The sequence below is a fragment of the Salmo salar genome, chromosome ssa28 (genome assembly GCF_905237065.1).
Source record: "Salmo salar chromosome ssa28, Ssal_v3.1, whole genome shotgun sequence".
NCBI classification, from domain to species: Eukaryota; Metazoa; Chordata; class Actinopteri; order Salmoniformes; family Salmonidae; genus Salmo; species Salmo salar.
Window position 1 is genome coordinate 4,968,778 of NC_059469.1, and position 27,077 is coordinate 4,995,854.

A 27,077-nucleotide genomic window follows, 5' to 3' on the forward strand; every position below is an offset into this window, starting at 1 on the left:
AAAAGAAGCTTCAGTCTCCAAAAACAATATTTTATATTAACCAATACAAGCTGATATCAAATGCATTATCACAGACATGCAGCGTACAATAATGGAGCACAGCTCCTATTGGTCATGTCACAGCAGTGAGTACATTTTCACTATGGCAACCAGGTAGCCCCTCCCTACTGTTACAGGCTGGCTACTATAGAAATATCCCCTGACCATTAGAAATCTAAATGGTGGCCAAACAAGACCAGTTGGGAGGAAGTCTCATGCATTCAAGCGCTTTTAACCATGTTAAGACAGGTTAAGTGATCTTAAAGATGGCTACTGGGGGAAAACTATTTCCATAAGTGATGTGGGCAAGATAATTAATGGACAATGTTAGAAATGACATATTCCAGTAAAACTGTACTTTGCATTAGTGCCTGATAACCAACAAATGTAAAACACCTGTTAAAGATTTAACTTCACAAGGCACATTAGCAATCTTTTTGACAATTCCTAATGCTCCTACGTGGATGTTTTGTCCTATACACAGGATAGGTGCAGTGAAATGTGTTGTTTTTACAGGGTCAACCATAGTATTACGTCACCCCTGGATATTGGCTGGGACACTGCTCAGTAATATGAGCACCATGATCTAACTAGAGCCTGAACGATAATATGAATTGTTTATGTAAGTCTGTCAAAAAGTCTCCAGACTACTCACCCCTAGATGGACAATGGCCAAGGTGTGTGGTCATCTAGCTCGAACCTAGTCATTGGTGAAAAGCTCTTTGTTGGCACTGAAAAAGTCCAAACTGCTTTTTCGGTGACTTCAGTACAATTAAAAAGCACACGTTTTGTCAACTTTGGACAACATACCTACCAGTACAAAAAAACACAATCAGTTCACAAGACAGGACGACAGTTGAAAAAGACACTTCACATGACAGTGACCGGAGTGCAGATTAAGGTGCCTTGACATAAGGGTCACCATCAAGCCCGAATGGTCTACTCCTCAGAGGCTAAGAGAAGTCCTCTGTTCACCCCACCATCCAGGGGCCAGTAGTGATTCTGGGCCATAGTGTGGAGATGAGAAACTGGCCAGCAGCAGTGAGTAGTGAGGTTAGATGGTCATTGGGTCTCTTCTGGTGAGAGCCTGAGGGAATTCCCATACCAGTCCATCTTCATGGGGAGCGTGACTAGACGGCAGGAGGACTCTGGTCAACCAGTGACTGTGAGAAGAGGAAGTCAAACCAACTCAAAGAAGAATCATTTAGGTTTCACAACAGTCTAGAAGTTTGCGGTGATCTGGAGGGCTTACCTTGTCTCCTCCACACCAAACAACACTTTCCAATTGTTTATCTTCCCATAATGGTATGGATTTCGGAACACCTTACAAGAGAGAGAGGCTTTACTCGCCAATTCCAAACTGGTACACCGTGTTGATATGAGTAAATCCAATAAACCTCACCTTTCCTTTCTCCTTTAAGCGTCTGATCTCTTTCTTGTTGATGTGTCTCTCCACGCTGGTCTCTCCTAGGGTGATGAGGATAGCATGCCACAGTGTCAGACCTCCCAGAGCGACTGCCACCGAACTGCAGGGAGGAAAAACAGCGATCACGATCATATTAAACTAAATTAAAGGTAAAAGGTATATTTGAGAATATGAACAAAAGTATGTGGACACCTGCTTGTCAAACATTTCATTCCAAAATCATGGGCATTAATGTGGAATTGGTCCCCCTTTGCTGCTGTAACAGCCTCCACTCTTCTGAGAAGGCTTTCCATTAGATGTTGGGACTTGCTTCAATTTAGCCACAGGAGCGTTAGTGAGCGCTGACGTTGGGTGATTAGGCCTGGCTCGCAGTCGGCGTTCCAATTAATCCCGATGGGGTTGAGGTCAGGGCTCTGCAGGCCGGTCAAGTTCTTCCACAGCGATCTAGACAAAACATTTCTGTATGGACCGCACTTTGTGCATGGGGGCATTGTCATGCTGAAACAGGAAAGGGCCTTCCCCAAACTGTTGCCACAAAGTTGGAAGCACAGAATTGTATAGAATGTCATTGTATGCTGTAGCATTAAGATTTCTTTTCACTGGAACTAAGGGGCCTAGCAAAACCCTGAAAAACAGCCCCAGACCATTATCCCTCCTCCACCAAACTTAACAGTTGGCACTATGCATTTGGGCAGGTAGCAATATCTGGGAATCCGCCAAACCTAGATTCGTCCATCGGACTGCCAGATGGTAAAGTGTGATTCCGCTTGTGTTAAGCTCCCGACGAAAAGTTATTGTGCTGATGTTGCTTCTTGAGGCAGTTTGAACTCAGTAGTGAGTGTTGCAACCGAATACAGGCGATTTATACGAGCTACAGCACTCGCAGTCCCGTTCTGTGGGCTTGTGTGGCGTACCACTTTGCGAGTGAAGCCATTGTTGCCCCTAGACATTTCCACTTCACAATATCAGCACTTACAGCTGACCGGGGCAGCTCTAGCAGGGCAGAAATTTGATGAAATGACTTGTTAGAAAGGTGGCATCCTAAGATGGTGCCACGTTGAAAGTCACTGAGCTCTTCAGTAAGGCCATTCTATTGTCAATGTTTGTCTATGGAGATTGCATGGCAGGGTGCTCGATTTTATACCTGTCAGCAACCGGTGTGGCTGAAATAACCAAAATCCACTAATTTGAAGGGGTGTCCACATACTGTTGTGTATATATAGTGTACATAGAACAGCCATAGCGGTTGACGTCAACAACTTCTTTTTTTTGCAGTTACAAATGTGTCTCACCTTGTTAGCACCCAAATGAAAATGACACTCTTGTGGACCATCTTTTCTCTGAAGGAAAATAGTGGTGGTGGCGTCTGATAGTAGCTCTAGACGGAAAGCAAAACCAAACCATGTGAAAAGACCATCCATGTACAGCAGTTGTAATTAGTAAATGTGATGCCACTGAGTATTCTACAGGATTGAACAACCAACCACAAAAAGGCTAACAGGAAACACAGTAGCTGGGTTAACAGTAGCACATCTACAGTCCTCCAATTGCAACTTGTGACAAAGAAGCGAAATACGAAATGCCAAGTCTGTAGCCATTCACAGCCAAGGGAGCTAAAAAAATAACTACTAATCACAGGGGACTTTGCCTGACTTGAGGACTGCAGTCTCACTGGGCAGTGAAACATGGCCGACTCCATGCCAGTGTAGGCTGAAAATATTTTAGGCATCTCAGATTGTGAGAATTGCCAGAACAAACTTGGGAGGAAGTCTGATGTCTGACATACTCTTTACATTTATCACAAACCATTGGAGAAAATTGACATTTTAAGCCCTTTTAGAGCTACCTATACATGCCTCCTGTAAGACCCTATGATTTGTGAACCGTACATGATACAGACATCTAGGTGTCATTATACTCCTTATAGTGTGCTATAAAATATGTAGGTCTTGATATTAGGGCTCTAGAGTGGCGCAGCAGTCTAAAGCACCAGCTCAGTGCTAGAGGCGTCACTACAGACCCTGGTTCAATTCCAGGCTGTATCACAACCAGCCGTGATTGAGAGTCCCATAGGGCGGAGCACAATTGGCCCAGCGTCGTCCGGGTTTGGCCGGGGTAGGCCGTCATTGTAAATAAGAATTTGTTGTTAACTGACTTGCTTAGATAAATTATAGGTTAAATATTATAATTTTTTTTAAAGTTTCCACATCAACTTATTCAATATAAAACTTTTTTTTTTATTACAACTAAATGGCATGTTATAAAAGGGTCCAGATAACTTTTGTGATTTCATGTTTGAAAAACTAACCCCAAACAGCAAATGACTTCCTCATCCTCTGTGTAGTATGGGGGCCCCCAAAAAAACATGCTCCAAAATCGCCCAAAAAACGTTATATTCCGTTTTGCGTGACTCGAGCAGTTTCCCTATCCAACTGTTCCATTCTCTGTGTAGCCTGCTACAACAGGTAACTGCCAAAATAAAGGAAACACCAACATAAAACATCTTACTAGGGCGTTGGGCCACCACGACCCACCAGAACAGCTTAAATGCACCTTGGCATAGATTCTACAAGTCTGGAAGCACCCCATGCTTTCAATATACTTTGTATCCCTAATGTATCCTTTATTTCAGCAATTACCTGCCGAATGGACGGAGAGGTATCGCTCGAGTCGCAACAAAATGGAATAGAACTTTGCGGATAAAGTTCGGAATGACAATTTCATGTGTACAATATTTAAAGACCTGCATCACTATAATGACAGCTTTGCAGTTTCCAAATAGGACATCTTTTTGTGTTTTTGGAGCCTCTGTTCATGTTTTTTCAGGCTCCCATACTACAAATTGAGAATAAGGAAGTGATTTGCTGTTTGGGGTAAGTTTCTAAAAAACATGAAAGGTGTCTGGACCCTTCTATAACATGCCATTTAAAATCAAAAATAGAGAATTGGTTGTGAAAATTAAAACTTGCCATTTAAAGACAGTTTGGAACAATATACTCTACAAGTACCAACAATACTATGCTGGTGTGGAGTCGTCCACATATAAAACCCCATACTATACAGGGAGATGATTGACAAATTGTTGTCAATCAAATGTTGATTGTTAATTAACAGTGAGACCCAGCACTGCCCAGTGGACCTTTACAGCCTGTCAGTCTGTATTACCTGGCCAAAAAAGAAGAACTCTGAAAATATTATTTTTTTTCAGTGCGGACCCTCTACAAATTAATCTGCCGTTTTAATTCCAGTCAACGCACCAGTTCTGAGTTCAGTGGTTTCAAGAACCTTTTGTAGTACCTGGCCAGTCATGAGCTCAAGGAGACTGAGCAGTCTGTGCCCTACTCCCATCACTGGCTCCCCCTGTGGCTTCCACACTGCGGTGGAAGCGCTAGTGGAACAATGGCAATTCATACACTGGCTGCATCCCGAATGGCACTTTATTCCCTATGGAGTGCGCAACGTTTGACCAGGGCCCACAAGGCTCTAGTCAAAAGTAGTGCACTACATAGGGAATAAAGTGCCATTTGGGACACACCCACAGCTTCAGTCAAGTTGGTGCCCTTGACTAGCTCAAACACAACTCATAATGCTAAGGGAAACTATAGGCTAGATGTGTTATAGGGCCAGGGTGATTATTATAGAATGGTACCTCCCATCTTCTATGTCGCTAAAGAGAACACATGTCATACGTCAGAGCGATTGAAACATAAAAATATATATATTTCTCTAAAACAGTGAGGTGTTGGCTCAGAGCCATAGGTTTTATTACTATATAAACTCCCATCTTGCCATGAGTGATTGGTGTGAGAACAGTAAGTGGTCTTGAGCCTGGAGGCTTTAGATTACATAAGAAACAATCCGACTGGTTATATACACAACGGCACCAGTTATCTGCACACCACCAGCCTTCTCAGCGGACTTGAAGATAAACAAGTGTATTACATTGCCGTTAACGTGTCATGTGATCTGATGTCCTTGATCCCTACACTTTGTGGTCTGTTCGCTGTCTTTGCTTGGCTGCCGTCTCTCTTTAGCTAAACTAGCGGCAGTGAACTTTACACAGCTTGCTCAGAATGTACGGCCTTTCGCTCACCTCTATGAAAAGACCATGCCATATCTAGCACATAAGAGAAGGAAAATGTGGCAAAGACATGCCAGACTCTACCCAAACAGTCACGAACCAAGCGGCCTCACTCAATCAGGGTGTTTGGGTCACATGTATGGCAGTACTCAGAATACTTTTTGAAAGTCAGAGTGTCAAGCCTCCTAGAACCTCTAAGAAGTTGACATTCTTGGTCTCCCTCACCTCGACAGCGTTGTAGGCCTCTATGAACATGTCTTTGCAGCTGACGCTGCAGTACATGCAGCCCATGGTCATGTACAGGCAGAAGGAGAAAAAGTAGCGGTGGTTGAAGTGGCCCACACAGTTGTTGAGCCAGGCTAGCATCACAAGGCAAGTTAAGGTCAAAGTTAATGAGGCAGATCTAACAAAAGATAAAACATGGAAAAAGGCAAGATGATTTAATTGTATGACTGTCCCCCCTGGGGTTTTACAATGCTATAAAACATATCTTTTAAAGGAATCTGAGAGATGAGATGTTTGTTGGTCTAGAAAGGATACGACAGTGGTGATCCATCTTCAGAATACACCTGGAATGAAAGAGAAAGTCACTCAGTGTGATTGACCTGTGCTATGGACTAGAGCTATCCAGTAGAGGTTTTTTATTTCTTGATGACATCATCTGATGACAGTCGGAGTGTCCTTAACTTACGTATTGCAGATGCTGCAGTGGTGAGTTCTGGCTGGTTTGGGGACGATGCATTTTTTACAGATGGACACTGACGGTGTATCACTTTTAACCTGAGAAACAACAAGCCGAAAAAAGGGAACTAGAAAGCATGAAGTTATTTCAGAATCAAACCTATCTATAGCCCGTCTTCCTAGTGTTTCCCAAAAACAGTTTTCCTGCAGGCATTGGAGTGGGCACCTCACCTGTGGTGGGTGTCCAGGGGAGGTGGTGGTGGCCTTGTAGTAGTGGAAGAGGACCATCATGAGGACCCAGTGGCCGTAAGTGAGGTGCCAGACGATCCACTGCAGCGGGTAGGTGTTGAGGATGACAGGCAGCAGGCACAGGTAGACAATGACCAGCACAGAGCTGGTGAGGGCAATCACCAGGCACACAAACACCTGGGAACAGAAGAGAGGGACACGAACAGAGGGAGAAACTCACGAGGGCACGTGAAAGGTGAAATACTGTGAGAAATAGAATAGCAAAAAGGGGTAATGTAACCGAACATGGGAGATTTGATTAACTGGCCTACATTTAATGAAATACAATAAAACACTAATATTTGACTGTACATCTGCGCAGACAATTGAGCCATTGACTTACCACCCCAAACCAGCGAGTCACATTGTCGACTATCCAGTAGACGGGCTCAAAGACACAGTCCAGGCAGGTGTCAGAGTTGGTGAGGCTGTTGAAGTAGAGGGAGTTGAGCAGCAGCTTCCAGTAGCTCCACAGCTCTCGTAGCTTCCTCTGGGGCTTGCTGGGTCGACCCCCTCGCTTAGGGCACAGCCGGCACCAGCGCAGGCACAGACGCATCATCCTGGAGAACTGCCACCTCCAGCTGCGCATGCCCCCGCCTTCCACACACACACGGACAGACACGCAACACAGAAGCAGGTGAAAAACTACTACAACCAGGAAGAACAACTTGGAATGTGCGGTCATCCATATCGCAGATGATATCATCATGGTCACGCTTTCTTTGGGGATAGAATACCCACGGTCGAGTGGTAACACTCACAGCTCGACATATACTACGACCTCGGAGACCTGGGTTCAATCGCCACATCCACCCATCCTACAACGCCTCCTCTCATCAAGCTCCCCCTTCAAATTCTTATCTGTCTAAATAATCTAATGCCTGAATAAAACATGAATAAAATACAAAGAGGGTGGAATTCCACTCTCCCCCCGCCCCCCCGAAAAGGCCCTCATCTCAATTAAATACTGCAACCCCCCCACCCCAAACTCACCTATGAAAAGACTATTGTCTGAGACAGACAAAAACCAAATCTAAGTCTTAAAAAAAAGCTAATCAAGAGAGACTCCTGCGCAGCGCATGGTCTTCCTCTCCACGGAGCAAAGTCAAGGCATTAAAGTAATTAAATCCAGCTGAGTGCTGTTTCCATTGGAGCCAAAGGACGCATCAGGCATGCCCAGAAAATAGGACAGGGCTATCAGGTAATAAGTGCGTCCACTCTCACAGAACTTATAATGTTAATAATGCATGAGAAATACAGTTCTGTGGCTGAGCCGTCCATAGAAAGACCTTGGGAATGCAAAACCGGTAACCTTATAAAAGACACCAAAAGCCCAAGGATGAATTTCCTTAGAGGGGAATAAGTGGACACCAGAGCGCCAAGGCGCTCCAGAATGCTAAGGCCATACACATTTTATTAAATGTTTTAACAGATTTCTTTTTTTGAAAAGTGAGGGGAGCGAGCGAATAAAAAAAAATATAGCTGTGAGCAGCAATGAACGGGGTTCACAGAATAACAGAAAGGACAAGATTAGTTGGATAAAGCAAGCACTATCATGTAGGACAGGGGTGGGCAATTCCAGTCCTCGAGGGCCTCATTGGTGTCACAGTTTTGCCTCATCCCCAGCTAACACACCTGACTCCACAATCACCTAATCATGATCTTCAGTTTAGAATGCAATTTGATTAATCAGCTGTGTTTGCTAGGGATAGAGAAAAAGTGACACCAATCAGGCCCTCGAGGACTGAGTTTCCCACCCCTGATGTAGGAACTATCTTCCTTTATGTGCAATCAGTGAAAGTATTACCATGTTTATCTCTCAATACCACAAGGATGACAAGTGAATTTAGTCTAGTGCTGTAGGTTAGTTTTCTTAAAGTCATTACTTAATGTATTCAGTTTATATATAAATAAATTCAGCAAAAAAAGAAACGTCCCTTTTTCAGGACCCTGTCTTTCAAAGATAATTTGTAAAAATCCAAATAACTTCACAGATCTTCATTGTAAAGGGTTTAAACACTGTTTCCCCATGCTTGTTCAATGAACCATAAACAATTAATGAACATGCACCTGCGGAACGGTCGTTAAGACACTAACAGCTTACAGACGGTTGGCAATTAAGGTCACAGTTATGAAAACTCAGGACACTAAATAGAAATTTCTACTGACTCTGAAAAACACCAGAAGAAAGATGCCCAGGGTCCCTGCTCATCTGCGTGAACGTGCCTTAGGCATGCTGCAAGGAGGTATGAGGACTGCAGATGTGGCCAGGGCAAAAAATTGCAATGTCCATACTGTGAGACGCCTAAGACAGCGCTACAGGGAGACAGGACGGAGAGCTGATCATCCTCGCAGTGGCAGACCACGTGTAACACCACCTGCACAGGATCGGTACATCCGAACATCACACCTGCAGGACAGGTACAGGATGGCAACAACTGCCCGAGTTGCACCAGGAGAACACAATCCCTCCATCAGTGCTCAGACTGTCCGCAATAGGCTGAGAGAGGCTGGACTGAGGGCTTGTAGGCCAGTTGTAAGGCCAGTCCTCACTAGACATCACCAGCAACAACATCGCCAATGGGCACAAACCCACGGTCGCTGGACCAGACAGGACTGGCAAAAAGTGCTCTTCACTGACGAGTTGCGGTTTTGTCTCACCAGGGGTGATGGTCGGATTCGCATTTATCGTCGAAGGAACGAGCTTTACACCGAGGCCTGTACTCTGGAGCGGGATCGATTTGGAAGTGGAGGGTCCGTCATGGTCTGGGGCGGAATGTCACAGCATCAATGGACTGAGCCTGTCGTCATTGTCTACAATCTCAGCCATACTGCTCGTTCTGTGCGTGATTTCCTGCAAGACAGGAATGTCAGTGTTCTGCCATGGCCAGCGAAGAGCCCGGATCTCAATCCTATTGAGCATATCTGGGACCTGTTGGATCGGAGGGTGAGGGCTAGTGCCATTCCCCCCAGAAATGTCAAGGAACTTGCAGGTGCCTTGGTGGAAGAGTGGGGTAACATCTCACAGCAAGAACTGGCAAATCTGGTGCAGTCCATGAGGAGGAGATGCACTGCAGTACTTAATGCAGCTGGTGGCCACACCAGATACTGACTTACTTTAGATTTTGCCCCCCTCCCCCCCTTTGTTCAGGGACACATTCTATTTCTGTTAGTCACGTGTCTGTTGAATTTTATGTTCATACAAATATTTACACGTTAAGTTTGCTGAAAATAAACGCAGTTGACAGTGAGAGGATTTTTTTTTTTTTGCTGAGATAGATGATAGATAGATGCCTATGCAAGTGGCAGGACTGCCTGTTTCTCATTTTCCTGAAGAAAAGATCCACTTTCTACTACGTTCAGACCACATAATAGGGCAACAATATACAGATCACGATATTTCACATTGTTTGTCTGCATAATTTAAATCTAACATTCATTTGCATGAGACAAAGTCCACTTGACCAATAGTTATTGCTCTAGTATCCTATGATGCCACTGGTGCCAATGAAATCTATAGTGCCACCAACTGGTAACAGTGACTTTATATTCACACAGCTTCTAAAGAACATATACAATGCATTCGCAAAGTATTCAGACCCCTTGACTTTTTCCACTTTGTTTCATTACAGCCTTATTCTAAAAATGTATTAAATAGATTTATTTCCTCAATCTACACACAATACCCCATAATGACAAAGCAAAAAGAGGGTTTTTAGATTTAAAAAAAAAAAAAAATAGTTATTTAAAAAAAAAAAAGGTTTTCATACCAAATTTCATGTTCCCATATCCATCGGTTTAGTTCTTATAGCCCTGGTGTGATATGGAGTCATCTAGTGGTGAAGCTTGGCTGACTTTGAATGCAGCAAATAATAATTCTCAAATTCCATTGAGTCTATATACTAAATCTGGAGTCAATCTGAATAAATGGTTAATGAGAAGATTTTTAAATTATTTTTCACATTAGCATATGTGCTAACATGCATTTATATGTAAAGTAGGACCATATTTGAATGCAGCAACAATTTCTTCTCAGAACCATTCAAGACTAATGTAATGAGTCTAAATACAATATCTGGAGTGAATCTGACGTATGGTTGATGAGAAGATGATTGCAGATGATTTTGAGCATAAGCATTACATAAGAAAATAATGAGTTGTTAATAGTTTCCTTGTTTTTTTAGATATCAATACCAAATTCAGTTAGGTTTATCTTAGGGATGTCCATGGTAGCGACAAGTTTCAAGTTGATAGGCCACCGTGGAGTGGATTTACAGTTTTTTTTAAATGGACACGTAAAATCTGAATTTTGAATTTTGATTTTTTGAAGTATTTTTAGCACATTTTAGCATGGCCAACTTTGAATGCATCAATGTTATTTTCTCAAACTCATTAGGGAATATTTGGATTAGTCCTCATTATTATGATTCTACTAATTTTGCTATGGGACAGAGAGAAATTAGCAGTTTTACATCATATTTCCTGCAATTCTACACTTTGACATAAATGAAATGTTATTTGTCACATGTGCCAAATACAACAGGTGTAGACCTTACAGTGAAATGCTTAATTACAAACACCCAAAACCAACAATGCAGTTAAGAAAATACCCCAAAAATGTAAGAATAACAAATAATGAAAGAGCAGTAGTAAATAACAATAGTGGGGCTATATACAGGGGGTACCGGTACAGAGTCAATGTGCAGGAGCACCGGTGTCGAGGTAATATGTACATGTAGGTAGAGTTGTTAAAGTGACTATGCAGAGATGATAACAGAGAGTAGCAGTAGCGTAAAAGGGGGGAGGGGGGCAATGCAAATAGTTTGCGTAGCCATTTGATTAGATGTTCAGGAGTCTTATGGCTTGGAGGTAGAAGCTGTTTAGAAGCCTCTTGGACCTACACTTGGCGCTCCCGATACCGCTTGTCGTGCTGTAGCAAAGAGAACAGTCTATGACTAGGGTGGCTGGAGTCGTTGACAATTTTAGGGCCTTCCTCTGACACCGCCAGGTAGAGAGGTCCTGGATGGCAGGAAGCTTGGCCCCGGTGATGTACCGGGCCGTATGCGCTACCCTCTGTAGTGCCTTGTGGTCGGAGGCCAAGCAGTTGCCATACCAGGCAGTGATGCAAACTGTCAGGATGCTCTCAATGGTGCAGCTGTAAAACCTTTTGAGGATCTGTGGACCCAAACCAAATCTTTTCGGTCTCCTGAGGGAGAATAGGTTTTGTCGTACCGTTTTCACGACTGTCTTGGTGTGGTTGGACCATGTTAGTGATGTGGACGCCAAGGAACTTGTAGAGAAATGTTTACAGTTTTTAATGATATCGGAGTGAGAGTGACTAAGAAAAATCAATGCCCCCCCCGGTCAGTAATTCAACCATGATTACTACAAGTTTAGATAGCTGGCAAGACTCATTTACCAATCAAAATTGTTTTAGCTTACATGGGCTAATTGAGTGACTGACATAAGAGAAACTGCTGATGCACAACCACATTTCTAAATTGCACTTTGTGTATTCTACTATTGTAACTCTCAACAGCAAGTTGAGACCCAGACAGTTCAGCATCATTTTTTTAAAGGGGTGGCCACCAGTTGCCCACCCCTGCTCTATAGAAACCTTAGTTCAACACCTAGCAACCTAATCAAGATATTTTAGGAGAGACTAAAAGAGAAAGTTCAGCCATAATCCGAAAGGGAATGTTGTGTCTCTCTTTACTGGAAGCTTGAGGACATTCATTTTCCTATAAATCGTGGCAATTTCTCAGTACAATTTTTCAACAACAACAACAACAACAAAAAAGTTGAAAAGTGAAGAGGGGCATCCGTTAAACACTTAAATGTGTATGGCCTGATAATCAATTATTAGTGCTGGGACCGTCACTGTGGCCTGCCGTTTGGCCTACAATACCGCCCCTTTGTTGTCATTATGCAGTGGGAGTACGTGTGATCCCTCTTCACAAGCAGCGGCGCAGATGGAATGAAAGAAATGTCATAATGCCAACAGGGGAACACGAGGTCAACCAGTATTAATGAGATCATTGATCGGCATATGGCAGCATGCCATCAAAGTCAAAGAAAGGCTGTGTGGAACTGGAAAAGAGTAGGGACGATTTCCAGCCAAATCAACAGGCTGTCGACTACCTAGGCTACCTTTGCTTTTATTACATTTTTATTTTAACTAGGCAAGTCAGTTAAGAACAAATTCTTATTTACAATGATGGCCTACCCTGGCCAAGCCCTAACCCAGACGACGCTGGGCCAATTGCGCACCGCCCTATGGGACTCCCAATCACAGCCAGTTGTGATACAGCCTGGAATCGAACCAGGGTTTGTAGTGATGCTTCTAGCACTGAGATGCAGTGCCTTAGACCGCTGCACCACTCGGGAGCCAAAGGTAAAGTACAGAGTGACATATTGGAACAAACCCATATAAATATGGGTTTTTCTCAATCTCAGATTAACCCATTAAAAATGTATTTTAAAACAGAACAATTAAGCTCTTTATCTGGGGGGTAAAAAAAAGTAAGGCAGAGCAGGCGGTCTCTATGGCAACCCCCAAATCTTCTCAGCTTGGAAATAGTCTCCTCTGCTCTGCCCAGATAATAAGCTTTGCCGTCTGTCCTCGAGACTGGTTTAGCCTCTGTGTCTGCAGCACAGGCCTGGCAATTGGCAAACTGCACAGACTCCAAATGTTTGTTGTTTCTGCTCATTTGTGATCTTTCTCTGGGCAACACTGCCACTGCTGTGTGTCTCTTTACTCCCAATGGAAAGTTTTCAGTCCTCAGCTTAGAGATTTGTGCTTGTGTTGACAGTACTGGAACTAGGGAATGATGGAGCTGCTTATTGGGGTCATTACACTGCAGAAAACTGCCTAATTCTACAATCTGAGGGATGCAAATGAGCTGTCAGACATTCACACAGAGAACAATCCACAACATAGAATGTTAATCCAGTCACAAATTAACTGTAAGTAACTATCACATCCTAAAGCATTATATTTATATGATCACACCAACAACGCTGTCAAAAATATGTTGAATGTCTGCAGGTGTACAAATAACATAGGCCTAACTACTATTTACGTCTGTATTTTACAGGGTTCTGTCAATCTCTGCTGCTGTTGCCGCTGGCTACCACACTGAACAAACAATAGTGTGCGAGCAACGTTAGCCAGCTATAGCTATTCCACCTGGCAATCTTGATAGCAGAGTTTTCCACAGGCAGACCCCCTACATGAGATTACAATCTGAGATGTGTGTCGATTACAAAATATTGCCAATTATGACGGCTAGCTATAGCTAGCTAGCTAATTACTGACACCATTGATATGTCAATCATGTAAATATTCCACTCACCTTAACGTATCTTCTGAAATGATAGAACCAGCTGGGTTAAATAAATTGCAATTCAAGTCATAACTGTGAAATGTTAGCGACACTCAAAGATATTTAGCAAAACGAGGAAAACATTATGAATCGTGCACCGATGCACAGCAGCCCTTGCTAGCTTGCTTTCTTGTGTAAAAAAAAATTATAATAATCCTGATGTTGCGCACGCATTGCATCTTGGGAAATTATGTTTTTTCGTACTCTTCGAAATGTCAATAAAATCGTTCCCTACTGATCTGTGGATCTATTCAAGTCACGCTAAGCCACCCATCCTTTTTTAGATTTTTATGTTTAATGAGTACTTTAAAATAAAATCTGGACAAATCTCTTATTAGAGGAGAAAACGGTGTCGTCTCAGAATTAGTACTACAACCAGGAAGTGTAGACGTCATATGACTGGAGAAAAATGGCTGCTGTGCAGTGGTAAGATGCATCTTTTCTGATCCTAAATCTGTTTTTGGTGTCCTTTAAATCTTAAGAGTATGAAATTGACATCAAAACAAGATAGCTAGATGCATAAAAACAAATGAAAATGCGCGTGGTCTGCCTGATCTTGCTGTCATAACTTGTCACGAGCTGTCAACTTCTTTTTTTTATCTCGATGTCAGCTAGCATAACATTCAGCATCAAAGTACAGTCTGAAAAAGAACGCACTTCTACGTGCAGGATCCTCATATTTCGCTAAAGTTGCGCTGTGTTTGTATTAATGCAGGTTTATTCCAGAGACCTCTGGGTAAATCAAGCTGTAACATATGTTTTCCGCGACAGGCACTCTCGTGCACGCAGGTATGAGTCTGAACTGCAGAGCTGTGGCCTGGAGGTCGCCCCAGTGGAGTTTAGCGACTACCATCCCCTCAAGTCCATCACTGTGAGTAGGGCACCGTATGTTGTTGATGCACACCATATGTGGCAAAGAAATGGATACTTATTGTATGTAGGCTTGATTTCTTCACATCCTCATCATCATTATTAATGCAAGAGTAAATCGTCCTACCATAGAACATGTTTCTAATCATTTGAGCATAGCTCTCTCTCTCTCTCTCTCTCTCTCTCTCTCTCTCTCTCTCTCTCTCTCTCTCTCTGTGTGTGCGTGTGTGTGTGTGTAGCTCAGTAGTAAACAACTTGTCCCCCTCCACCCATCCATACATACCACACAGGTGACAGACTCCAAGTCGCGGAGGGGAGCGCGTAAAGGCAGCACCTCCTCCTCTTCCTCCTCTTCCAGCTCTGCGGCACCAGATCCCCTGAGCTCCATGCTGGATGGAACAGACCCCTTGTCCATGTTTGCTGCAGCCTCTGCCAGCGAGTCCCCCCTAACCCTCTCACAGAGCAGCTCCACTGGGGTGAGTGATTCACTGGGGTGTGGATAGAATGAAATTCTCACTGAGGGATAGATGGAATGGAGGTTGATAGTGGGACAACGGTGATGGAGGGGGGGGGTCTGATATTTGTATCGTGTCTCGTTATGGAGCCATTGTCTCTTAAAAGGATGTTAAAAATAAAGCAATGTGCACAATTTCCTCCTCTCTCTGTCTCTCGCTCTCTTTCACTGAAATATTTTTTTCTGTGCTCTGTTCAGGACTTGGGTAGAGGAAAGAGGAGGGAGAAGGAGGATGAGGTTGGAGTGGACTTTGAACCGTGGTCATCCAAACGGGGAGAAATCCTTGCCAGGTTCACTACCACGGAGAAGCTCTCCATTGTGAGCAATGATTGTGCTTTAAGATCCCTCCAAGAGAAACATTTCCCCTTTCCCATCCTTGGTAATGGGACTAAGACTGACTTCTCTCTCTTGTTTTTTTTTGACAGAATCTCTTCATGGGCTCAGATAAAGGTAAGTCTACTCCAACATTTATAGTCTTTGATATACAAGATCCCCTATTCTGAAAGCTTGCTCGATTGAGTCTAGACAAAAAACCCAAGCACACGTGCATTGTTGTGGCACTTCTGTCATTCTCCAGGCAAGGCTCCCAGTCTTGCCTCCTCTGCTGTATCGGAGAAGGTGCGAACTCGCCTAGAGGAGCTGGATGACCTGGAAGAGGTAAGTACAGCAGAATGGATCTACAGCCAGAACGTTCTCTGTTGAGTTTGTTGTCAAGAATGTTAGTGTTTACGTCTCTAATGTTGTGTGTATGTCGTCAGGGGTCTCAGCGGGAGCTGCTGAATCTGTCCCAGCAGGACTATGTGAACCGTATCGAGGAGCTCAACCAGTCTCTAAAAGAGGCCTGGGCCTCTGACCAGAAGGTCAAGGCCCTCAAAATCGTCATCCAGGTCAGAACTGCAATACTTATAACAAATCTATTACAACGTAATATGTTTACAACGTTATTTCAGTCTATGTCATTGCATGTGTGTGTCTTAGTGCTCCAAGCTGCTGTCAGACACAGCTGTGATTCAGTTCTACCCAAGCAAGTTTGTCCTCATCACAGACATTCTGGACACCTTTGGTAAGTACTGAGGACTGGCATGTCACTTCAATTAATAGCAGGGCATTCTATAGTAACATAGTCACATTTTTCACATTGGATGCTGTAGTGGGTTTGATTGTTGTCAGGAAGGGGTCACGTTACGTCAGGTGACCAAAATGTCTCTCTCTCTTAGGACGTCTGGTGTATGAGAGGATCTGGTCCATGTGTTCTGACCCTCGCCCCCTACCAGGTATGTCCTGTGCGTCAAACCAAGTGCTCTCCATGGTTCCTTCCTTTTTTCTTAGTTATTTATTTATTCAGATCCCTGTCCAGACTCCTTTACAGCTGATGAAGTGAATGACACGGCCAAGGAGACCTGCCTCAACTGGTTCTTCAAAATTGCCTCCATCAGAGAACTCATCCCTCGACTGTATCCTTTATTATATACATCAACTTTCTAGTAGCACACTAAGTTATTCATACATACATGCAGTTATTTTGTGTTGTTTTGTCTCTGTACTTCAGCACTTTGGATTTTAAATAATACAATGACTGAGGTTAAAGTGCAGACTGTCAGCTTTAATTAGAGGGTATTTCCATCCCATAGCGGGTGAACCGTTTAGAAATTACAACTATTTTGCTACATAGTCCCCCCCCCCCCCCACACACACACACACACACATTTTAGGGGACTAAAAGTTTTGGGACAAATTCACTTATGTGTATTAAAGTAGTCAAAAGTGTAGTATTTGGTCCCATATTCCTAACATGCAATGATTGCATCAAGCTTCTGACTTCAAACTTGTTGGATGCATTAGCTGTTTGTTTTTGGTTGCGTTTCAGATTATTTTGTACCCTATATAAATGAATGGTAAATCATGTATTGTGTCATTTTTTAGTCACTTTTACTGTAAATAAGAATATAATATATTTCTAAACACTTCTATATTAATGTGGATCCTACAATGATTACGTATAGTCCACAATGATTACGGATAGTCCTGAATTCATCCTGAATAATGATGAGTGAGAAAGTTACAGACGCACAAATATCATACCCCCAAGACATGTTAACCTCTCACCATTACAATAACAATTTTTGGGGGGTATGATAATTGTGTGTCTGTTAGCATCATTTCAAATCCAAAGTGCTGCAGTACAGAGCAAAAGTAACAAACAATGTGTCACTGTCCCAATACCTTTTGGAGCTCACTGTGTCTACCTATGTCTCTGATCACATCCTTACATAGTGGTTTGAGTTGAATCCTTGACTCCACATGCAGATATGTAGAGGTAGCTCTCCTGAAGTGTAACCGTTTCTTGACCAAGTGGTTAGTATCCCTCCCATGTTTCCCCACCTTGCTCTAGCACCACTCTCTCATCCCTCTAGCCATCCGTTCACTGGTTTCACTCCCTCTCTCTGTGTTCTCAGTGGGATCCAGGAGACGGTGCCTCGCCTCACAGCTATGATCCGGGGGATAGGGGACCCCCTGGTGGCCGTGTATGCCCGGGCCTACCTCTGTAGGGTGAGACTGGCTTCTAGAACATATTTTCTCTCAACTCTCTCTCATTGGTTGCCCTCATTTACAGAGATTTTAACCGCCCTTCTTGCTTCTTTCCCCCTGTATTACATTTTGACTCAGTCATGAGAATGGGATAAATTCTTTCTTCTCCCTATTTTAATCTCTTTTCTCCCTCTCTAATCTCCCTGTTTTCTTCCTCTACTTGTTTCCACCAATCCCCTCTCTCTGCATCCATCTCTCTCCGGCCAGATTGGGATGGAGGTGGCTCCTCACCTGAAGGACAGCCTGAACAAGAACTTCTTTGACCTGCTGGGGACGTTCCGTCAGATCCACGGCGACAGTGTCCAGAACCAGCTGGTCCTGCAGAGGGTGGAGATCCCCGTCTACCTGACCCTCTACTCCCCCGCCATCCACTGGATCCTGCAGTGTGTCTCCTACAGAGCACCAGAGGTACATTACCACCCAGCATAACACATCCACAGTGGTCCGACAATTGAGTGAGGTTGACCAATAACAGTTATATAGTTATTGTATTGGGGATATCCCCATAACAGTGGCTGGCATGTAAACTCAGGAAAAAAAAGAAACGTCCTCTCACTGTCAACTACGTTTATTTTCAGCAAACCTAACATGTGTAAATATTTGTATGAACATAACAAGATTCAACAACTGAGACATAAACTGAACAATTTCCACAGACATGTGACTAACAGAAATGGAATAATGTGTCCCTGAACAAAGGGGAGGGGGTCAAAATCAATAGTAACAGTCAGTATCTGGTGTGGCCACCAGCTGCATTAAGTACTGCAGTGCATCTCCTCCTCATGGACTGCACCAGATTTGGCAGTTCTTGCTGTGAGATGTTACCCCACTCTTCCACCAAGGCACTTGCAAGTTCCCGGACGTTTCTGGGGGGAATGGCCCTAGCCCTCACCCTCCGATCCAACAGGTCCCAGACGTGCTCAATGGGATTGAGATCCGAGCTCTTTGCTGGCCATGGCAGAACACTGTGACATTCCTGTCTTGCAGGAAATCACTCACAGAACGAGCAGTATGGCTGCTGGCATTGTCATGCTCGTGGGTCATGTCAGGATGAGCCTGCAGGAAGGGTACCACATGAGGGACGAGGATGTCTTCCCTGTAACGCACAGCGTTGAGATTGCCTGTAATGACAACAAGCTCAGTCCGATGATGCTGTGACACACCGCCCCAGACCATGACGGACCCTCCACCTCCAAATCGATCCCGCTCCAGAGTACAGGCCTCGGGGGAACGCTCATTCCTTCGACGATAAACGCAAATCCGACCATCACCCCTGGTGAGACAAAACCGCGACTAGTCAGTGAAGAGCACTTTTTGCCAGTCCTGTCTGGTCCAGCGACGGTGGGTTTGTGCCCATAGGCTTGTGCCCATTGTTGGTGATGTCTGGTGAGGACCTGCCTTACAACAGGCCTACAAGCCCTCAGTCCAGCCTCTCTCAGCCTATTGCGGACAGTCTGAGCACTGATGGCGGGATTGTACGTTCCTGATCGGGCAGTTGTTGTGCCATTCTGTACCTGTCCCGCAAGTGTGATGTTCGGATATACCGATCCTGTGCAGGTGTTGTTACATGTGGTCTGCCACTGCGAGGACGATCAGCTGTCCGTCCTGTCTCCCTGTAGCGCTGTCTTAGGCATTTCACAGTACAGACATTGCAGTTTATTGCCCTGGCCACATCTGCAGTCCTCATGCCTCCTTGCAGCATGCCTAAGGCACGTTCAACCAGATGCGCAGGGATCCTGGGCATCTTTCTTCTGGTGTTTTTCAGAGTCAGTAGAAAGGCCTCTTTAGTGTCCTAAGTTTTCATAACTGTGACCTTAATTGCCTACCATCTGTAAGCTGTTAGTGTCTTAACGACCGTTCCACAGGTGCATGTTCATTCATTGTTTATGGTTCATTGAACAAGCATGGTAAACAGTGTTTAAACCCTTTACAATGAAGATCTGTGAAGTTATTTGGATTTTTGCGAATTACCTTGGAAAGACAGGGTCCTGAGAAAGGGATGTTTCTTTTTTTGCTGAGTTTATTTGACATCCATTGTTCCATTGCAGGCCCTGCTAACAGAGATGATGGAGAGGTGCAAAAAGCTTGGGAATAAGTGAGTACTCCTCTACACCAGAGGGAATTCTTTAGAAGCCAGATGCACTGGGTTCCTGTAATACAGATCAAATGTTGTATGTCACATGCTTCGTAAACGACAGGTGTAGACAAACAGTGAAAAGCTTACTTACGGGCCCTACCCAACAATGCAGAGAGAAAAATAGAGAAATAATAAAAAATTAAAAAAATAACTCTAGGAATAAATACACAATGAGTCACTATAACTTGGCTATATACACGAGGTACCAGTACTGAGTTGATGTGCAGGAGTACGAGGTTGAGGTAGATATGTACGTAGGGATAAAGTGACTTGGCAACAGGATACATAACAAATGGTAGCAGCAGTGTATGTGATGAGTCGAAAGAGTTAGTGCAAAAAGTGTCAATGCAGATAGTCCAGGTAGATATTGTTTAACTATTTAGCAGTCTTATGGCTTCGGGGTAGAAGCTGTTCAGGATCCTGTTGGTTCCAGACTTGGTGCATCGGTACCACTTGTCGTGCGGTAGAAGTGAGTAGAGTCTATGACTTGGGTGGCTTTGACAATTTTTAGGGCCTTCATCTGGCACTGACTGGTATAGAGGTCCTGGATGGCAGGGAGCTCGGCCCCAGGGATGTACTGGGCCATACGCACTACCCTCTGTAACACCTTGCATTCAGAAGCCAAACAGTTGCTATACCAAACGGTGATGCAGCCAGTCAAGATGCTCTCAATGGTGACGCTGTGTAGGGGTGTGTGTGGACCATGATAATTCCTTAGTGATGTGGACGCCACAGAACTTGAAGCTAACGACCCGCTCCACTACACTCCTGTGGATGAGGGCGTTCTTGGCTCGCCGTTTCCTGTAGTCCACGATCATCTCATTTGTCCTGCTGACATTGAGAGAAAGGTTGTTGTCCTGGCACCACACTGCCAGGTCTCTGACCTCCTCCCTATAGGCTGTCTCATCGTCATCAGTGATCAGGCCAACCACCGGCGTGTTGTCAGAAAACGTAACGATTGTGTTGGAGTCATACATGGCCAGGTAGTTGTGGGTGAACAGGAAGTACAGGAGGGGACTAAGCACGCACCCCTGAGGGTCCCCCGCATTGAGGGTCAGCATTGCTGATGTGTTGTTGCCTACTTTCACCACCTGGGGAGGCCCATCAGGAAGTCCAGGATCCAGTTGCAGAGGGAGGCGTTCAGTCCCAGGGTCCTGAGCTCAGTGATGAGCTTGGAAGGTACTATGGTGTTGAACACTGAGCTATACTCAATGAACAGCGTTCTCAAATAGGTGTTCTTCTTGTCCAAGTGGGAGAGGGCGGTGTGGAGTGCAATAGAGATTGCGTCATCTGTGGATCTGTTGGGGCGGTATGGGAATTAGAGTGGGTCCAGGGTGTCTTGGATGATGGTGAAACAGCTGGAGCTCTCATGCATGGTTCAGTGTTGCTTGCCTCAGTGTTGCTGGCCTCAAAGCGAGCATAGACCGCATTTAGCTTGTCTGGTAGGCTTGTGTCACTGGGCAGCTCGCGGATGGGTTTCCCTTTGTCTGTGACAAAGTTTGTGGGGACGACGTCGATGCACTTATTAATGAAGCCGGTGACTGATGTGGTAAACTCCTCAATGTTATCAGATGAATCCTGATACATTTTACAGTCTGTGCTAGCGAAAGAGTCCTGTAGCTTAGCATCCTCTTCATCGGACCACTTCCGTATTGAGCGCGTCATTGATACTTCCTGTTTGAGTTTTGGCTTGTAAGCAGGAATCAGGAGGATAGAATTATGGTCAGATTTGTCAAAGAGAGTGCGAGGGAGAGCTTTGTATTCGTTTCTGTGTATGGAGTAAATGTGATATAGATTTTTGTCGCCTCTAGTTGCACAGGTTACATGCTTACAAAAATGATGTCAAACGGATTTCAGTTTACCTGTATTATAATCACCGGCCTCTAGGAGCGCCGCCTCTGGATGTGCATTTTCTTTGCAATTTCGGCGCCATACAGCTCAATTAGTGCGGTCTTAGTGCCAGCATCGGTTTGTGGTGGTAAATAGACAGCTTCAAAAAATATATACTGAACAGAAATGTAAATGCAACATGAAACAATTTCAATGATTTTACTGATTTACATTTCATATAAGGAAATCTATGGATTTCACTGGGCAGGGGCACAGCTATGGGTGGGCCTCGGAGGGCATAGGCCCACCCACTGGGGAGCCAAGACCAGCCAATCAGAATGAATTTTTCTCCACAAAAGAGATTTATTACAGACAGAAATACTCCTCAGTTTCATCAGCTGTCCGGGTAGCTGGTCTCAGACGATCCCGCAGGTGAAGAAGCCAGATGTGGAGGTCCTGGGCTGGCGTGGTTACACGGGGTCTGTGGTTGTGAGGCCAGTTGGACGTACTGCCACATTCTCTAAAATGACGTTGGAGGCGGCTTATGGTAGAGAAATGAACATTCAATTCTCATGGAAACAGCTTTGGTGGACATTTATGCAGTCAGCATGCCAAATGCATGCTCCCTCGAAACTTGAGACATCTGTGGCATTGCGTTGTGTGACAAAACTGAACATTTTAGAGTGGCCTTTTATTTTCCCCAGTACAAGGTGCAGCTGTGTAATGATCATGCTGTTTCATCAACTTTTTGATATGCCACACCTGTCAGGTGGATGGATTATCTTGGCAAAGGAGAAATGCTCACTAACAGGGATGTAATCAAATTTGTGAACAACACTTTTGAGAAATAAGCTTTTTGTCCATACGGAACATTTCTGCTATCTTTTATTTCAGCTCATGAAACATGGGACCAACACTTTACATGTTGTGTTTATATTTTTGTTCGGTATAGATAAAAACTATCTTGTTAAATAGTATGGTCTGCAGGTCATCATGAGGTATTCTAATTCAGGCGAGCAAAAACTCGAGACTTCCTTGACATTAGAGATTGCGTACCAGCTGTTGTTAACAAAGATACAACCCCCTTAACCTTACCCGAGGCTGTCGTTTGGTTTTGAAGTTTCATATAAAAATCAACTAGATGTACAGTATATTATCCATGTCCACAGGAAGCCAAACCTGGGTATTGAGTCTCAACCAATGTTGATTTCCCCACAGTGCCCTGCTGCTGAACTCGGTGATGTGGGCGTTCAGGGCGGAGTTTATCGCGACGAGAGCCACCGACTTCATCGGCATGATCAAGGACTGCGATGAGGCAGGATTCCCTAAGGTTAGACACATCCACATTCACCATGTCCTCCAAGTGTGCTCTAAAAATAGCATCGTTGCCCCTCCCTTCTGCCTCCAATATAGCTTTTATCTGTTATCTGCGTTGTTTACTCTTCAACTTCCTCTCTTTGTCCTCCTTCAGCACCTGTTGTTTGGCTCTCTGGGCCGCAGTCTGGCCTGTGCTGACCCTCCTGAGGCAGAAAGGCTGCCCATCCTCAATGAGGCCTGGAAGGTCATCACCAAAGTGCGAAGTCCACAGGTACATAACAAATAATAACCCTCTTAGACGATGAAGGCGTGCTTGGTGGTTCACATTAACAAATGGTTGTAAATGTTTCATTCTCTTATTCCAGGATTACATCAACTGTGCTGAGATCTGGGTGGAGTTCACCTGTCGTCACTTCACTGTGAGTGTCCAAGAGAATTCCAGAGGTGCCAATGAAAGAGTTCTAAGCACAAGGGTCTCGAAATGATTCCTGCTATATAATCCTTATTTTCTCTGATGTTATTCTAAGAAACGTGAGGTCAACACTGTGCTCTCTGACATCATCAAGCACATGACCCCAGACCGGGCCTTTGAGGATGCCTACCCTCAGCTTCAGTCCGTGATACGGAAGATCCTCACCTACTTTCATGACTTCTCTGTCCTCTTCTCCATGGTAAGACTTGGTGTTGACATTCTCCAGTCTCAAACAATCCCTTGTGTTTTAGCAGCGGATAGATCTAACTAGTTTCTCTGGGATCCCTCCCCTCCTCAGGAGCGTTTCCTTCCCTTCATGGACATGTTCCAGAAGGACAGCGTCAGGGTGGAGGTGTGTCGCTCCATCATGGACGTGTTCATCAAGTATGTCTGGTTTAGCCAACACCTTTTGCTGTTGTCATGCTACGTGGCTAATGTCACCCAGGCTAAATGTCTCTTCCACACTGTACGTGGGAAGTCAGTTTGCTTCCGTGTCTGTCCCTCATGTCTGTCTGTCTTCTCAGACACCAGCAGGAGCCCACTAGAGATCCTGTCATCCTCAATGCTCTACTCCACGTCTGCAAGACCATGCACGACTCTGTCAAGTAAGTAGCCAAGTGTGTGTGTGTGTGTGTGTGTGTGTGTGTGTGTGTGTGTGTGTGTGTGTGTGTGTGTGTGTGTGTGTGTGTGTTATAAATGACCCTACTCTCTCTGTGTCCCTTAGTGCTCTGACGCTGGAGGATGAGAAGAGATCTCTGGCCTTATTGATCAATGGCTTCATACGCATGGTGAGTGTCTTCGACTCAGACTGCCCATCCTCTCCAGACACTCCTTCTCCTCCTGCATTTCCAAGGTTGACAGATAGTGACTCAGCATATGTCTCTCTCTCTCTCTCAGGTGTCGTTTGGCCGTGACTTTGAGCAGCAGCTGAGTTTCTGTGTGGAGGCCCGGGCCACCTTCTGTAACCTGGAGCCAGTGCTGGTGCAGCTCATCCACGTGAGTACAGCACAGCAGCCAAGGGACCCACCATACCCTACCTTCATCGTGTTATCTGTGTGTGCGTGTGTCGTGCATGTGTGTGTGTGTGTGTGTGTGTGCGCGCGCATGTGGGACCACACCTCAACGTGGTTCTGCTTTGCGTTGCAGTACAAACCGACTTCTTTTGACAGTTGATATGAATCTAGCTTAACCTTTTAATCATTTTGTCATGGTCATATATATATACTGTACATACACGCGCAGGACTTTTGTCCTCTTCTCCCAGACTGTGAACCAGCTGGCCATGGAGACAAGGCGTGTGATGAGGGGGAGCCACTCCCGCAAGACTGCTGCTTTTGTCAGGGTGGGTCATGCTACCTCACTGTCTATAACCCCAACATCTGTGTCCTCAATATGGTCACTAATACAATCACTGAATCCTCGGTCTCTCTCTCAGGCATGTGCTGCCTACAGCTTCATCACCATTCCCTCCCTCACCAGCATCTTCAGCCGCCTCAACCTCTACCTGCTGTCTGGGCAGGTGGCCCTGGCCAACCAGTGTCTTTCCCAGGGTGAGTCTGAGTGTGCTCTGTTCAGAATAGACAGACCCAGAGTCCTGAGGTTTTCACCAGTTCTGAAGTGAATTCTCATTCATTTTTATCGCTCTCTCCTAGCGGATGCATTCCTGAAGGCAGCGGTCAGTGTGTTGCCAGAGGTGCCACGCAGTATCAGCATCGAGGGCAAACTGCGCTCTTCTGAGGGCTTCCTGCTTGACTTCATCAACAACTTCCTGTCAGCACTACTAGTTGTGCCGGTAAGGAAACATCCCTGCTTTTCCCATAATGAATAACTAAAGAAATAGATGTCAAGGAAGTACTTCCTGTGTGTGTGTGTGTGTGTGTGTGTGTGTGTGTGTGTGTGTGTGTGTGTGTGTTTGTGTGTGTGTTCAGGACCACCCAGAGGCAGGGGTGTTGTTCCTTGTGCGTGGGCTGCTCAACATGGTGCAGGACTACACCTGGGAGGACAACAGTGACGCCAAGGTCCAAGTCTACATCAGCGCCCTGCCACTACTGGCTGCCATGAGTCAGGAGAGCTACCTCTATTCCATCCCCAAAGGTACTACCTACAAACACACACCCTCTTCTCCCATACTTTTCAGGTTTATGTGGCATGTAATATAATACTATATGGCTTTTAGCAAACACTTTTATCCAATGCGGCTTACAGTCATGCGTTCATACATTTTTTTAAGTACGGGTGGTCCCGGGAATCGAACCCACTATCAGAGGGCCATATGATATTGGTCTCTCAGAATAGGCTAGAAATATAGAAGTGTGAACTTAAAGGATAATTGGAGTCAAAGCCAGCTAACACACATCCTTCCTTTCTCTTTTCCAGTGGACTCGAATGAAACACTTTATGGAGGAGATCCCAAGTTTTTGGCAGAGATCAACAAGTTATGTGAAACTCTGATTGGACAAGTGCTGGACCACCTCAAGACCTTGGGTAGAGATGAGGTAGGACACACTATGCCAGTGTCCTGAGAAAGTCACCGGTTATACATTTTTTTTTTGTATTTATCCATAAACATGTTTAACTCTCTCTTATCTCTTCTTGTCCCTTCCTCTGTTGTAGAGTGTTCATAGACAGGGTAGTCTGGCCTTCTCTCTGTTCGGCTGCCTCCTGGCTCATGGGGACCTACGCAACAACAAACTCAACCAGCTGGCTGTCAACCTGTGGAATCTGAGCCACAAGCAGGGCTACTGCAACACACGCACCTCTGTGAGTAAAACACAGGCAGTTTATAGCCATAGGGACAATAAAACATAGGAGAGATACTGTCAAGTAAAATCAAATCTCTGTATACACAACATATTTCTCGACAGGTGCGGACACTAGAGTTCATCAAGCACCAGGCCCAGCAGCCAGACATGGCTCACTTCTCAGACATGCTTCAACGCCTCACCTTGCAGTCCAGGACCTGAGGACATTGACTACATCCCCTTTTCCCATATATCTATATGCACTGTAGGGATTGCCTCATCTTATAATTGCATTATCTGTTTAGTGCCCACGATCTGTGAACCAGGATCTTGGAGGGCTGTACATGTTCTGATTCTCATCCTTCAGTATTTCATTTGGACCTAGTAAACTAGGTGTGTAGACTAGCCAATCAACTGATTAATTCATTGCCAGATTGATATGAAAACTCAAGACAGATCAGTCCTCAAGGACTGGAGCTAGACAGCCCTGCAAACAGAGGTCCTTGGTACCATTGTTGGAAAGATTTAAAAAAATGAAGATTCATGCAATGCCGTTAAACTTCCCTGCATTTCAGTGATTGTACACTTGTTTATGGATTTGTACTGTACTGAAATTGTTTCTCCATTCTGTGCAAACATTTTGTATATCGTTGTAAAATGTCTGAACGTACGTGATTTGAAAAAAGCAAAACCAAACCAAGGCGGTG

At 44.6% G+C, this 27,077-nt stretch overlaps 2 protein-coding genes across 3 annotated transcripts; one reads left to right on the top strand and one right to left on the bottom strand.

Annotated features, from left to right (window-relative positions):
* Nucleotides 1–9: 9 nt before the first annotated feature.
* Nucleotides 10–14,057, bottom strand: zdhhc16b (zDHHC palmitoyltransferase 16b). Its single transcript, XM_014179202.2, has 10 exons — nucleotides 13,871–14,057; nucleotides 6,859–7,112; nucleotides 6,459–6,653; nucleotides 6,238–6,326; nucleotides 6,087–6,115; nucleotides 5,772–5,905; nucleotides 2,758–2,843; nucleotides 1,442–1,565; nucleotides 1,292–1,362; nucleotides 10–1,202 (listed from the first exon to the last, which is right to left on the bottom strand). Exons 2-10 carry the CDS (start codon nucleotides 7,102–7,104, stop codon nucleotides 1,094–1,096), a joined length of 1,083 nt encoding a protein of 360 aa, XP_014034677.1. The 5' UTR covers nucleotides 7,105–7,112; nucleotides 13,871–14,057; the 3' UTR covers nucleotides 10–1,093.
* Nucleotides 14,058–14,083: 26 nt separating this feature from the next.
* Nucleotides 14,084–27,070, top strand: vps35l (VPS35 endosomal protein sorting factor like). Of its 2 annotated transcripts, none has more exons than XM_014179200.2 (29): nucleotides 14,084–14,326; nucleotides 14,672–14,771; nucleotides 15,061–15,246; nucleotides 15,483–15,602; nucleotides 15,710–15,734; nucleotides 15,862–15,941; nucleotides 16,043–16,171; nucleotides 16,263–16,347; nucleotides 16,502–16,558; nucleotides 16,630–16,738; nucleotides 17,592–17,639; nucleotides 17,741–17,834; nucleotides 18,081–18,281; nucleotides 19,922–19,968; nucleotides 23,059–23,170; nucleotides 23,312–23,428; nucleotides 23,523–23,576; nucleotides 23,685–23,828; nucleotides 23,928–24,013; nucleotides 24,154–24,234; nucleotides 24,354–24,417; nucleotides 24,527–24,625; nucleotides 24,894–24,971; nucleotides 25,065–25,179; nucleotides 25,282–25,421; nucleotides 25,558–25,723; nucleotides 26,006–26,124; nucleotides 26,243–26,389; nucleotides 26,494–27,070. In XM_014179200.2, the coding sequence occupies exons 1-29, from the start codon at nucleotides 14,310–14,312 to the stop codon at nucleotides 26,590–26,592; spliced, it is 2,919 nt and encodes a 972-aa protein (XP_014034675.2). In that variant the 5' UTR covers nucleotides 14,084–14,309; the 3' UTR covers nucleotides 26,593–27,070. The 2 variants fall into 2 exon arrangements, with proteins under 2 accessions (XP_014034675.2, XP_014034676.2); XM_014179201.2 differs by having other exon boundaries at nucleotides 16,642–16,738.
* The last annotated feature ends 7 nt before the right edge of the window (nucleotides 27,071–27,077 follow it).

Coding starts and splice junctions, on each gene's coding strand:
- zdhhc16b (XM_014179202.2), bottom strand. CDS start 7,104: ATGCGCAGCTGGAGGTGGCAGTTCTCCAGGATGATGCGTCTGTGCCTG. Junction 2,844..5,771: donor AGGCCTACAACGCTGTCGAG/GTGAGGGAGACC, acceptor CTTTCCGTCTAG/AGCTACTATCAGACGCCACC. Junction 1,566..2,757: donor TTCATTTGGGTGCTAACAAG/GTGAGACACATT, acceptor TCCTCCCTGCAG/TTCGGTGGCAGTCGCTCTGG.
- vps35l (XM_014179200.2), top strand. Junction 17,640..17,740: donor AACCGTTTCTTGACCAAGTG/GTTAGTATCCCT, acceptor CTGTGTTCTCAG/TGGGATCCAGGAGACGGTGC. Junction 23,171..23,311: donor ATGAGGCAGGATTCCCTAAG/GTTAGACACATC, acceptor GTCCTCCTTCAG/CACCTGTTGTTTGGCTCTCT.